Source organism: Epinephelus lanceolatus, chromosome 11 (assembly GCF_041903045.1).
Source record: "Epinephelus lanceolatus isolate andai-2023 chromosome 11, ASM4190304v1, whole genome shotgun sequence".
Lineage (NCBI taxonomy): Eukaryota > Metazoa > Chordata > Actinopteri > Perciformes > Serranidae > Epinephelus > Epinephelus lanceolatus.
Genome location: NC_135744.1, coordinates 8,513,186 through 8,528,431, shown reverse-complemented (window position 1 = coordinate 8,528,431; position 15,246 = coordinate 8,513,186). Strand labels below are relative to the sequence as shown.

Below are 15,246 nucleotides of genomic sequence, written 5' to 3'. Positions count from 1 at the left end.
ATTGTGGAAATGAAGGACTTACAGCGACTTTGTTTAAAACTTCTAACACAGTCGGACTATGTTTACGAGTGCAAGAGTTCAGCGAGCCACTGAAGGACCGCCCTGCGGATTTACTATTGGTTCTGCAACGTAGGGAGTTTTTTTAAACTCTGAAATTGTATCCGCCCATCTAAACACAAAATCAGGGAGAAAGACATCAGTCTTTAGTTAAGCAAAGCGTCTAAAGACTGACTTGTGAGTCTACAGTAGAAGCTTTAAATGTAAAAAAAAAAAAAGACATTTGGTACAGCCCTAGTTTCAATTATACAAGCCAATCAATTTTTATCAAAATAATTTCAGACTTAGTCAAGCGAAACACATCTTCACTGAGGGTCATAAGCTACAACAAATGTTTTGTGATGACCACAATGAATTATTTTAAACACTCAAAAATATGCTTCTACCTACTTACCTGTTTTGTTTTTCTTTTTTCACATATGTCATATTTCAATGATTCTGACTAAAACTCTAAAAATGACGTAGGTGTATTTAACATACATATTTCTTCCCATTCCATTGTGTGGTGATGTTTTGTGTATTTCAGTATTTCTCATATGAGATAACTGGTAGAAAAGATTTCCACACATTTAGATCTATGCAGCGTTTCACTTAATTCTTGAGCTTTCGGTCTATTAGACCTTCATCGGAGCATGTCTGTCGTCTATTAGACCTTCATGCTCCGATGAAGCAAGGATAAAGTGAAAAACTGCATAGATCCAAGTGTGCGGAAATCTTTTCTACCGGATTGGACTTACTGATGTTTCAAGCACCTTGCCAAAACTAAACTGGGTGGAGCCGTAGTTGTCCTACAGTACTTCTCAGATGAGAAAAAAACAATATTTAAAATGCTATATCTGTAAAAAAAAAAAAAAAAAAAAAAAAAAAGGCTGTAGTCTTCTTAATTCTTCTCCAAAGATAAAACAAGTTATTACATGCAGTCGTCTTTTTTTTTTACTTTTTCTGTCATTGAATATCTTGGCAAAGTCTATGTTCAGTAAATCTCAAATACTTTATCAACATGAGAGTATCTACTTACGTATTTCCACTTGACGAACATCAGATCAGCTGGTGCTGGAGCTCCATCGTTGCATGGTATAACAACGGTGTCTCCATACAAGCCAGTCACACTGTCTGTACCCCACACTGCAACACAAAAGGAAACAGAATGTTACTATTTTAAGAAATACACTGTACTTCCAAAAGATCCACTGAATGGTACTGTAAATGGAATTTCATTTGTATAGCACCTTTCTAGTCTCTACCACTCTTGGCACTTTTACACTACATGCAACACATTCATCCATTCATACACTGGCTGAGGCTACCATACAAGGTGCCACCTGCTCATCAGTTAAACATTCACTGCAATTTGGGGTTTAGCATCTTGCCCAAGGACACTTCTACATGTGGACTGGAGGACTGTGGACTGCTGCTTAAACTGCCTATCTTCCCATTAGCGGACAACCTGCTCTAGCTCCTGAGACATAGCCGCCCCCCACTGAAAAGAGCAACAACTCTGACTGCTTGACTCAGTCGCAGGTGTGCAACAACAGTAGCTTTTGTCCCGAGTTCTGCCAGTCGGGAGCCTGATGGGCATCAGATCATAGGAAATCCAGCAACAACAAAAAAATATGGAAGTGCTTGCGGGATCCACACTTTTATCTGAAAAGGAGAAACCTGATGTCTTAGATCACTTGATCTGGATGCTTTGATCAGTGTGAGGGCATGAAGAACAGAAGAGTAAAATACGGCGCTCATATCACTATGATCCAAGAGTGTCAGACACCCTGGGAGAGACTGTGGTGAGACTGGGCAGCTCCTCCCAAGTATAAATGTCTAGTAATGGATGGGTGTAAGCAAAGTGAATGAAGCTACACCACAATATGTTGTCACTCAAAATGTCACAACACCGCATTTTAAGCATGCCTCCCACTAAGGTTGATGAGGTCGGGCTCAGCGGGTCAAGCTCAGTGCTCTGTGTTTAACACAAGGAAGTGGTTTCCTCCGACCACAAAGTGAGGTAGCACTGGAGTGGTTGCTATGGTGGCACAGTCCAATCATGTGCAACGTGGGAGGAGGGAGAAAAGAGGTGGAGAGAAGATGGATGGATGGAGGTCACAGCAGAGTGGAGTGACACTAAGGTCTCCACGCTCCAACTCTTTCTCTTTGAGCTTTTAGCTAAACAGGCAGAACAAGAAGCGGCTTGGATTCTGGTCATTCCAAAGTGGTGAGGCCAGAAAATGCACAAGTGCAGCTGCTGACTGAAGCGGCTGCTTTTGCTCGAGTCGTGGCTCTTGGTCATCTTTTCATAGTTCTTCTGCTATTAGTTCTGAGATGACTTTAACTGATATTAAATCTTTACCTGCAGTTGGAACACATCACCAGTATCACTTTTCTTTTTAGAGTTCATGCAAAATATTAAAAACAAACCACAAATAACAAAACACAATACACAATTGCTTCAACTAAAAAGCACAGTGATTTTCTTCCTATATCAATATAAACTAAGATTTTATAAACAGGGCCAAATTCCCCCACAGTGCCATCTCATTATTGAATTTGTTGCAGCTGTAACACTTCAGATCAAAACATCAGATTCTTTAAACTCCTTCCTTATCCTTGAACATAATCTGTTTATTGTACTGGGTCTGACACCTAAAGTGAAGAAAAGCAATGATAATGTAACACCAACCCAATCGCAAAAAAACAAAACAAAAAAACAAAAACAAACTATACGCTTCCGCAAACCACGGATATGATTCATTAGCACATGACTATGTAGCAATTATGTTGCAACCTTACATTTCAACAACATTGTTGTTAACATGTTGTTGGGTTTAGGCACAAAAACCACTTGGTTATGGTGAGGAAAAGATCAAGTTTTGGTGGCACTATCACGGCAGGAAAAGCAGGAGAGTCTCAACTGCTTTTTGTGTCACTCTCCCCACTGGAAGAACAGCCACAGGACACTAAAAACACCTATATCTGGAGGCTAAAAAGTTGCTGGCAACATAGCAGTAACTCACTAAAAACCAATCAGTTCTGTTGTTGGCTTATCTCTAACAGAGGTTTAGTCTGCAGCTTGGCATGTGTCTCTCCCACAGACTGAAAAATAATGGATGTGGCTACCGTGACTTTACCCACTGGTTTGTGGGCTCCTGTTTCAAAGCCTCGAGTTCAGCATTTTGGCCGTTGTCATTTTGGTTTTTTGGAGTCAAAAGTGGCCATATTTGAATGAGAGGCTGGTGCTGTGGAGGAGCGAGGGGTGGATCTGACTGAGAAACTGAGGACACTATCAGCAGACAGCCCTCACTCAAAGCCGACTGCTCTTAATTATGCATAACAGGTGGTAAACAGGTAAACAGGTGAGTTATATAAAAATTGACTCCCTGTACAGTTGTCATAAAGGGGGAAATTAGCTATGAAGACCAAAACTGTTTTTTGTACCAGGCTGTGAACATGTTTATTTCTGCTGTAAATTGGGCATTTAACATGGGGGCCTATGGGGGACTGACTTCTGGAGCCAGCCTCAAGTGGCTGTTCCAAGAACTGCAAGTTTTGGCACTTCTGTTTTGGCTTCATTTTTCAGCCCTTGAGGTTGCTGCTTTGTCTTGCCTGGGTGACACGCCATCATCACCCTCTTCGCCTCCAAAAGACAGTCAGCTCTTACACTACCTCACTTTAACATTGATGGTACTTATGAAATGTGCAAATGTAACAGGTTAGTGGTTTGCAGAATTGTACAATGCCAACATTTTCTTCTGGCAACGGGGCTGTGAGACACAAATATGTGTTGATGCAAAAAATACTTGCATCTATTTTTTTCTCAAAACATAACTTGTAAAGGCTGTGTTGGTCCTTCTCATCTGTGACGAAGTGTGCATCCAATCACCAACACAGATTACTGCAGTAATCAATGATTATATCAAACATTCACCAGTGATGATATTTGAAATCTGTCAGCCTTTGTCTGAAAGTGAGCATATGACCTTCCTTATCCTGCAAGATTTTATCAAACAGTACTATGATAGAATCAGTTTTGACCTATGGTTCTGTTTATTCACAAGACGAGAACAGCCAGTGTTGTTTGAACATCTCAAGAAATACATCAGCTGTGAAAACTTCCAATAATACAAAGATTTATTTTTTTTTCAAAGATATCACGCACAAAGCTGCTTTCAAATTCAAACAACCACATACACAGTGTGCAATGCTAGTTATGGTTTAATGAATGAGACTGTGGTGAAAAAAACTGCATGTTTTCTCTGGTAATGCAAGACCCAAGTCACATGGGGATTCAGCTCAAAGAGTCAGCTAAATTTATCATCTTTGAACACATAACAACTGCTATGGTGAAGTAAACAAACTGTCTCTGTGAATTTAAGCTGGATGGCCAATTATGAGAATCTGTGTGCCTGAAAATTCCAGAGTGCAAAGAACTATGATGGTACCCAAAAAAGTTCTCTAATTTTAGGAGATCTGAGATGGTTTGTTTCCCTGCCCAGTTTATTATCACTGGATTATGCATTTGTACAAAGGTGACAGCTGCAGGTACTTACAGAAAATAGAAAGAGGTGGCTAAAAAGTGTGCATACAAAGACATTTTTATTTTCTAAAGGTATATCTAATACATTTTGCCGGTGAATGACATTAGCCAAAAAGAGAAAAAATAACCATTTGCAGTAACTCCAAAGCAAGATAAAGACGTGTGTCTAAACCTGCCAGAATTCTGCAGTGAATATACATTTTCAATTGCAAAAGACTTTATGGTGTAATTTAAGAAATGACATGAACAAAGTTGGTCAAAGGAAGCAAATCACAGCTGTAAGACCCCAAAACCCCTGTTTGTTTTTAGATGTTGCTGACTGAATTAAGTCATCGGCAATAAAGAACTAATCAAATGTATACAATATACCGTGCATACAGCTTAGCCTAGATATCACTTGATCAGAAAATGAACCTTATGGCTGAGTGCTTTACAAGTTAATACATAGAACACATTTGTTCCAGTCTACAGTGCCTCATATCATGCACACATAAAGGCAACAGCACTTTCATTAGAGACACCCACATTTAGGTTTTAATGAGCTACAACACTGCAATAACTCTGTCCTAAACCAACTGTAGCTCAGGTTTTGTATTGAATGTATTTATGTTTTTTTAACTACATGCTTAATATTTTTCAAGGTTATAGGTCACTTTTATTATTCTTATGCTCAGACATCAATAGTTGAATTTTCAACCACATGGAGCACAAACTTTAATAGATATTTTGATAATGTTGGCAAAAGAAAATGTGAATATATGCGCATTTCCATCCACTGTTGTTATGAAAATTACAAGATCACAAGGGATGTACAGAAATAGAGACACTGGATTATGGGAAAAGAGAGTTCTGAACAAATGATATTACAGCTTGGTGCTATTGGAAGAGTTCTGCTAACAGCCCTGTGTGCATACACAAGCTGTTAAAGCCTCCAGAGATGACAGAGAGAGCTTGTAGCGGCCTATGCAATGATGGTATATAATGACTGTACGTCATCATTTATTAGCTGAATCTGTTTCCATTGTACTTACTTTTATACATCAACTTCTTCACCTCCTCAGAGCGTAAAAACTTTTTTGCAATATTTTGACGTTTTGTTTTGTTTTTTCTTCAAAACTTTGGTGCTTCCACTCAGGTTGTGTTTTAATGTGCAAATTGAAAATGGAAAATGGGGGCTGGAAACGCACCAAATAAATAGGTTTGCCTCTTTGATCTCTCCAGGTTCACCCTATAAGTCATCCTGTATCTGCAAAAAAGACAATCTTTGGGAGCCAGAAGCTCCACTACAGCAGAGTATTGTTCACACAGGCGAGAGGGGAGTAGTAGCAATTGGCCTCCCTGATTAAGAGCTGAAAATAGGAGAGAGGGGAGAGCATGGAAGAATTGTGAGGTGTACCTCACTGGGTTTCATATTATGAGTTTTGCCCTCCTGGCATGTGTATTGCAGCCTGAACAAGACAAAAGGTACATAATCATCTTTCCCCAAGTGAAATACATCTTGCAATGCTAACGAACACCTCAAAACTCCATTAAAAAGTTTTGTTGACAACTTACTAACACAATAGTTTAATTAGATTTCAACAACTAATTATGCACAGGTGGTGTTCATAGACTACTACAGCAAATGTACTGTCAATCTCTCTGCCACTGATTAATGACTCTGCAGGAATCATTTTATTAGATCCCCCTGTTGCTGGAGAAAGTGGGAGTGTGGTTATACACAGCAGGTTGTCTTTGGTTTACTTTACTGCAAAACACTTAACCCACTTACTTTTCTCAATTTTCACTCTTCTCCTATTCCTAAAATCACAGGGCCATTAGAGCTGATGCACTCTTTTCCACTCTGCAAACTTTCTGATGGGTTCGCTACCACTTGGTCTAATGTGCACTTTGACGAGTTTCCTCTCAGTCTGGCTGCAATGCTACTTAGGATTTTTAACATTTTTCCGTCTTATTCCCACCATGTTTGGCAACCGCCTTTCACAAACAGAAACCTGCAACTCTCTCTCTGTCCTGAAGGCATGGTTTTGTTTGCTCCGGCAGCTCTAACACAATAGCTCTTATCTCACGATTATCCACCAGCGGAACAATGTGTTCCAGGGGAGACGAATAAAGGCCTTTCTAGGGTCTCCTCATCCAGGCTTCACCAGAGAAGCACCTTAACTGACACTGCAAAGTTAGTACTTTTTATGTTTTTATGAACTTTTTGCACTTTTCAATAATTTAAAATGCATCCAACTGGGTTTTTTCCCTCTTGCATCTCCTCTGAGCGCTCTATGTAATCAAACTGTAAAGGAGATGTAGACAGGAAAAGCAAAGGGACTGTGGATTTTAAATGACTAAAAAGCAGTCATTCCATAATGAAAAGCAAAGATGTTTTTGCCCTCCAGTATTTTGACTGATTTAATGTTTTTGAGCTAATATGCATGTGTATGCAAATGTATTCTGTTCATTACAAAATGAAAATACCATGCTTCAATGTGAGCTGTTTTTTTTTTTTTTTAAATTAAGTTTGTTTTGGCCAACACATGGCAAAACACTAACCACTTACTTGAGCTAGTCTTGACAAAACCTACTCGAAATAATACAGAATTTTCACTTGGTATAAACTAAACCTCCACCACCTTAGCCAGCAGTGAAATAATCTGGTACTAACATTACTGTCACAACACAGCCTTAGTGCTGGTTGGATTTCTCACATCTTAATTGTGCTTCTGTCTGCCTATAGGCAGAAAAACAAGCATGACTTACCAGTGACACAGACCATTCAACACTGGTCTGACCAATCAGACTTGGCTCCATGTCACTGCTTCAGCACAACAGAGGGCTATGTGTTTCAGGACAACAACATGAACACATACAATGATATAATCATTGGCTACATCGACCAATGCATTGATTATGTCACACTGAGGATTACTGTAGAGATGAGTGCAAGAAATCCAGGTATGCACTCTGGAGAGCAATTAGCAGTGCCAAGAGACAATACAGAGACAAACACCACATGCTCCACACTGACTCTCAACATCGGAGTCCCTCAGGGCTGCATGCTCAGCCCTCTCCTGTACTCCCTGTTTATGCATGACTGCAAGGCCACCCACAGCTCCAACACCATTATTAAATTTGCTTGAGACACCGCCATCAACAGCCTAATCACCGATGGTGATGAGACAGCCCACAGAGTGGAGAACAGAGCGCTGATATTAACCAGGACAACGACCTCAAAGCAAAACTAAGGAGCTGATTGTGGACTACAGGAAGCAACAGGGAGAAGAACACCATCTCAAACAACAGCAGTATGGTAAAGAGATTCTGCAACTTCAGGTTCCTCTGGGTTGATATCAGTGAGGATTTGACTTGGTACCGCAGTATCTGGTCCCACACCACCAGAGTCAGGGACAGCTTCGTCCCACAGCGCATAAGACTGTTAAAAGTCTTGAGATCTCAAGCTCACCACTGCATCACTTTACTTACACCGCACAGTACAGTTTACCTCTTTACTGCTGTACACTACATTCATACTACCTCTACTACCTATTGTGCCTGAGCTAACCGCAGTTTACATATACTATATATATTCATCCATTATTTTATTTTATTTTACTTACATATGTTGTATTTATTCCAATCTTAAGATCTGCACTATTTTGTGTTTTATAAACATGTCATGAATTCTTATTTTTACTATACATTTTGTAGTAGCATTGTTGGAGAAAGCCAAGCATAAGAATATCATTGCCAGTGCCTGCTCTTGTAATTGTTGTGCACACGACAAATAAAGACTTGAATTTAACCAGTAATGAACATTTCCCACAATGCCTCCAGTACAATAATAGCACAAGTGATGCCTTTTTATGTTGCTGAGCGTAGACATGAAACATGACATGAAAAGGCATCGACTGAATAAGGCACACAGGGGAAGAAGATATATGGATTCTAACAAGAGCATAAAGACTTCCTCATGCAATAATTCATCCCAGTCAGCCTCGACTGGCAAGTCAAAGTATTATCCAGAGGGTGGGTGTGCGTAAACCGGCATAGAGCCCCAAACCATGCCAGCTTGCAGCTGTCACAGTGAAATGTGATTTCTTGTGTCAAGCAAAGCTTCCAAATCAAACTGGAAAAGTGACTGCACCTCCCTCCCCCCACCACTTCCCTCCTGAAAAAAACAAACAAACAAAAAAAAACAATGAAGCCCAGGGAATATGGTGGATTTAACACTGAGTGACAGTGTGAAGCAACAATAAACTGCCGATACATCCCTCTTCACCTTCAACGCCGCTAGCAAACACAGCAAGACTCAGCTTCCTCCTTTGCAGAGCAGGTGTGTATCGTGGCTTTGGGACAAACTCACTCTGTCCTTTGTCAAGTGTGTGTGTGTGTGTGTGTGTGTGTGTGTGTGTGTGTGTGTGTGTGTGTGTGTGTGTGTATGTGTGTCAGTGTGATGCAGCTCAGTCAACAACAACACCTGCAAACTCTAAAGCAGTGGAAAAAGGTACTAAAAAAAATACGAAACTACAATCAGGTAGGGGGGGTCCATGGGCATTCTCCCTCAAAATGAAGCCTTTTGGAGCGTTTTGAGATCAGAATATAACAAGAAAATAACATCTTGTTTCGAAAAAAAAAAAAAAAAAAAATTAGTTGCATTTTGATTCTTTTAATTGCAACGTGTAAACAGGCAACATAGGCCACAGGATACGCTGCCACACTGGTGAACACAAACACAAAAACACACACAGAATCTGCAGCATGACATAGCTGCTGTGGCTACTGTGTCGTTACAAGTGGCATCACTTTATTTGTTCAGGCTGCAGGTAATCCAACTTGACTCACGGCAAGCTCTTGTGTGCCATAGACAATCATAGCATAATTCCCTTTAGCCTGAGCTAATAAAGTGCTGCACTGCTGCCTCCAAACATGACAAGAGGGACAAGGCATGTTATTGTTCACTAGGAAAATAAGCTTACCTTAAGTTTGATGGACACTTCATTTTTAAAAACTTTCTTACCTATTAATCACTTACTAATATTAAAATTCTCTTTTAGGATACATCGTGGCCGAGCAGACAGCAGCACAGCAGGGTGTGGCTTTTTATTTGCATGTATGTGAGTTTAAGCATGTGTTTTTACCCACAGGCCTTCATATGCCCTTTTCTGGTGGAAGAACAAAGATGTCAGCACATTACGTGTACACAGTCAGCCTCATTTATCAAGCTGTCCTAATGCTGTGTCTGAGAATTCAGGTATAAAATGCCACCATTATCATTTTTCTCTGCTTCTATCAAGCCGGCAGACAGCAGAGGAAACATTTGCATGTCTGCTGCTGCGCCGATATGTGAAATGTTAGAGGGTAAGCGCTCGTTCAGGCAAGGAGTTGATAAACATGCATTAGCATAACAGCTTGTCCACTTGTCTGTACTCTGGAGCATAATGTGAAAAGCTTGACATTGCTGTGATGGCTAGGATGAGTGGACAGTTCCCTTCTCAAAGAGAAGTGCAATTTCTATGAATCCAGTATTTGTGCCAGATGGTGTAAATTTACAGTGTACCTATATGCTAAGGGAAGAAGCGTGATAAATATTATATTATTAAATAAGTGCCACAGAGCAAATGTAGTTACATTATCTCTGCAAGAGGAGCACATACTAAAGCTAATGAGAGATGATTGAGACCATCATCCTCACACAGACAGACCACATAGTTATAGATTTCAAGATGAGCTAAAAGAAGTTCAGTCTGCTGTAAAGCAGATCTTAGAGAGAATGTGAATGTTTGTGTCTGTATAATCTGAAAAAAATTCAATATCTTCTGGTTTCTTTCCTCCTCTATGACAGTAAACTGAATGTTTTGTGTTATGGACCAAACAAGACATTTGAGGACCTCATTTTGGGCTTTGGGAAACCCTGATCGACAATTTTCACCATTTTCTGACACTTCATAGATCAAACAACTAACATATTATTCAAGAAAATAACTGACAGATCGATCAACTGTAGTATCAAAGGATAATGTCAAAGGTTTTGAATCTGCAGCTCCTCTCGGCTTCACGGAGTTTTGCAGGAAGTTTCAGTTCATTGTTAAGCTGTCTAGCTCGCAACTTTACTATTTTGGTTCACTCTCACCGCTCCCATGTTGTTTTCAGCCACAGCAGCTCTAAAAAGCCACTGATCAGACAGACACAGTAATAGACTAGCTGGTGAACACAGTGGTGCATTTAGCAGCTAAAGAGACAGATATTTCCCTCGGGAGTTAATGGAGAGCAAAAATAGAGCTAAAAGAGAGTGGATATTGGTCTCACATTTATCAGGTGGACACAAACATGACTCCAAATGAATGATTATGTTGCTCCATAATAGCTGGATGTGTAAAAGATAACTGTTTGCTGACAAGTTCTCCATATCAGCTTACAAGGTATATCAATGTTTGTTTACAATTTGTTCTACTTGCCCCCCAGCTGGCCGAAAAATCCATTATTGCAAGATTAAAAGCTGCAGGTACTTTCCTGGGAAATGTCTTTAAACAGCAAGAACATGCTGTGTGATGCAGTGGTTCTCAAACATATTATATATTATATATATATTATATATAATGTACATACTGTGCATTTGTGCAATAACGTACAATAATGTTGCACTATTTAGTGATATAATTATTTTAGGAATTATGCAAGACTGCTACTTTTTAAATGAACATTTAAAAAAATCTTACTTCCCCCCCTGCAGTACTTGGGTACCCCCCTTTGGGAAACACTGGTTTAATGTATGGAATAAATAAGAGTGGTATTAGCGTGTGCAGTAATGCCACCATGGCTGAGCAGACAAAGACCAGCACTTTCACAAGCTCAAACTAAATCAACAGAAAGTCCAAAGAATATACCGAATGTCACAACATGTGGAAGAACACCTTAAATCTGGCCAATTACTGATCACACATCAGCCCATCCCACACGATCCATCAAACAGTATACATATGAGTGTGTGAGTGAAGCCAGAGAGAGATTGTTTTTGCCTTTGTACGGATGCCTATCTGCATGAGTCATCAAAAGGGTTTCTGCCATGGCGGTGATCAAAGGCAGACAGAAAGTCAGACTGTATGGCTAAAAATGGAAGCTTGGTTGAGGGGAAAGCAGTGATCCTGCTGTCTGTTGACTCTGTGTGTGTCACCGGCGCACGCAGGTAGGAGGAGATGTTTACTTCACCCACACAATATCTGTCGCCAGATATGTACCACAGACTTCCCCTTGACAAGCCTCAGACCTCCTCCTCACCTCATGTTAACATGTGTCCTGAGTAATGGCACTGCTGTTGTATAGAGCAACAACACATTGTATACAATACCTGGCTGCAGAAATCTTTTTTAAAGTCTTTTTAAAATCTTCCTTTAAAAACTGTACAGCAACGATTGAAATATCCAGACTTTTAGTCCCGTGAATGAACCACGTTCCAAAAACACTGGATCCTACACTCCCCATAATGCAACCAAAAGCCTCTTTTCATTACACCCTCCTGGCTGGAAAATGCCCACATCTGTCAAACCTAGTTCACAACACAGGCTTTCTGTGTACTCCTCATGTTGAGTTAAGTGAACTTGATGTGTGCAATCAGTGGAGCGCACCTTTAAGATTTGTCCAGGAATTTAAAAAAAAAATACTGCTACACAAATTCACCTGAAGAGTCCTGTATGTTCAGTACTTACACTTTCATCTAAAAACCTATTTTGTCAATCAGTTTCTCACAATAGTGTGTAGATGTGGTCCTCAGTGAACACGCAATTTTCTGTCAAAGTAGAATACTAAGAGTTTTGTTTTGTTTCATGAGAGATTTCGGCATTTATATTTTTGTCCTTCCTGACTTGGAAAAAGTGATGCCTGGTACTTCCCTGCACTAATCTGAGTTCAGCAACATTCGATTTAAAATGTGTTGACAGTTGTGAGGTTTGCTTCTGTTGCCAGCAGTCAAGACTAATCAAACCACCCCCACACAGTCATGACGGAGCAAATTAACTGAGTTTTTGACTCTACATAAATAACATCTAAGGATGTTTTTTTGTCAAACTGAAAGTTTGATCGTTGTTTATTCAGTCACAACAATTTAATTTAATAGAGAGATGCTTAATATTGGAAACAGTGTTTTCAGGAGCTTTGAAGGAAAGTGAAAATGGTGAAAGTAAAACTGAAAGCCAGCTCATTCTCCTACACTCTCGGACTGAGAACAAGCAGGCTATATATTGCTGACATGCACAGCAAAGACAGAAACGTCTCAAAATGTTTCATCAGATAACCTGTTCACCAGCAACTAAAACTGTATCCACCTAAATTTATCTGGTCACACTGATATTAATCTGCCACTATCTCAAAAACACTTAAGTATCTTAAAAATTGAATTCTTGCATGTGACCTGGGTCAGCTGTAGAATTACATGACTTTCATGTATGACACTAAAAATCAATTTTCATGACACAAGAGTGAATCTCACGTGGGCTCCATTACAGGTAAAAGTTCAGCTATCCATAATACTGATGAGAACATACTGTACAACCCTGTCTCAGGCACAGGTAGAACCAATCCCCACGGCAACACTAATTATACAGTCATACAATTATTATGTCAAGCTATACATTTCGAACAAGCAAGCTCTCTATCTTGCTTCTCTTCACTGCTTCTGGAGCTGACAGCATCATTGTGTGTCCAATAGGTGAGTGTATCAACAGGGAGACTGATAGCCTTTAATCGCTATCTCAGCCATCCCCAGTCTCAGTGTTTTATGCTTTACATCCATAATGCCCAATTAGACAAAGCCCAAAGAGAGGTTTCCGGACTAATGATATCCTCAGTCAACTAAGGCAAAATCTTTAGCACCAGTGAGAAACAGCTTTAAAGCTCAGTGTTAAGAAAGTGTAGCAGCTTGGACTGTATGTCAGGATGTGGACACATGTATGTGATGGCATGAGATTACAGCACAATATCTGCCAGGGAAAGGGTTTTAGTTGCCACTATGTTCCCGCTAAACAAATGCAATGAATGTATGTAGGGCTGCATCCAAAAGATTTGGCTATTCAATATGAAAATTTGACAGACATTTTTTGCCAACACTAGATATCAAACAAAAGCCAGAGACTGTGTCGTTGCATTAAGTTATTGTAAGCTGTAAATTTTACGCCGCTAAGTAAAAGGCAGACAGTAACATTATCTTGGAGCCTGACCAGGCAAAGCCTCTCTCCCTCTGGGCAGCTGCCTCCTTCTCACTCAGTCTCACCCTGGGCCTGGGTCTGCAGCTGCCTCTACTTAAGAGTAGCTCTACATGAATGGGGCATTTCGGAAGCATTCACTTAATGAGAACAACTCATTTGCATTTGTGGCCCTGTCTTAAGATGAAAGGAATAAAAGGCTTCCTGAAACATTAGGGGCCTAATAAGGAATATTAAGGATTTCCTTATGAAATAAAGGAGTGCGGGAGAGATGATGGCTAGAAGAAACTTTGCAGGATATCCAAACAAGTCGAAAGTGTCGGAGCTTCAAGGAAAAAGGCTTTCAAGGCAAAAGATCCTACTTGAATCTGGAATTTCAGTGTTGTGCACAGCAGAAGAGAAAGCCTAAATAATGACTCTGTAGCTGAACAATCCAGCATCTCTGCTCTGAGCCCTCGACCCCACCATCAACACAGTGGGGAAAATAAGCGGCTGGCACTTCCTGCAGTCACACATAATGGTCCTCACCTGGCGAAGACGAAGCCATGCAGCCCTCGTCGCCAAAAATAAAAAAATGAAAGCCGTAATCTTCTTTCGGGAGCAGTAATTGAAAACAAGCCAGTGTTCTGGGGCCAGGAAGTGTAAGTGAACAGATGGTAATTAGCTCCAGCATGATCCATGGATCAGATTAAGTGCAGTCTCCAGCACATTAGCACTGTGTCAGCTAGGAGAGATGTTTGATCCTGCAGTTTACATTTTAATTCAAGCTTTTCTGGCAAACTTAAGGCCAACTCTGAATGGAGACCGCCATCCCACCCCCTAAATTCTCTTTTTAACATTCTACTTCGCACTGCTTTCGAAAATTCAAATGCATCCCCACTCCTGAAAGACACAGTGTGGCATGTTGATAAGATCTGCAGGAGAGGGTGAAATGAATGATTCTTACCAAGGTCAAATGGCCAGTGTATGGAATAAAAACATCTTCAATCCTAACAGAAATCAGCAGAATTATCTTGCTGAAGTTCAATCAGATTCTCAAAGTCTGTGAAAGGCTTGTTGCTCTTGGCCAAATAATATGCTGACCTTAACAAGTTAGCAGTAGACTCAAATGCAGTGTCCACACTCTTCTTTCCATATAGAAAGGTAAGCAGTCAGTCTAGCATAATCACCTGTGCTTGCTTCTGAGGGTCCTGCGGCTGCCACTTCTTTTTGCTGAGTTCCTGCCTCCTTCTTTTGGCCCTCAACTTACTCCGGGGCATTGCTCTCCAAACTTTAACACCACATTCTAAGTTTCCACATCACTCCCCTTTTTCTAAAACATTTCAGTAATTGTTCTTTGCATTCTACTTCCTCAACTTCCTGTCATATGTCCACACCGGGGAAAATGATTTTCAATAAGAACAGTGAATGCTGTTGCTGCCCACCAGGTCATGCTTAGGTGATGCCATCAAGAGACAGTGGGGAGCAATACCTATC

General features: G+C 40.3%; 1 protein-coding gene across 4 annotated transcripts in view; it reads right to left on the bottom strand.

Moving 5' to 3' along the window:
• Nucleotides 1-15,246, bottom strand: part of alcama (activated leukocyte cell adhesion molecule a) — a 102,886-nt gene that overhangs the window by 39,854 nt on the left and 47,786 nt on the right. For all 4 annotated transcript variants that reach the window (XM_033644317.2, XM_033644335.2, XM_078172208.1 and 1 more), the window contains exon 2: nt 1,076-1,182. In XM_033644317.2, coding sequence (XP_033500208.1) covers nt 1,076-1,182 — 107 coding nt within the window. The remainder of the gene's footprint in view (nt 1-1,075; nt 1,183-15,246) is intronic.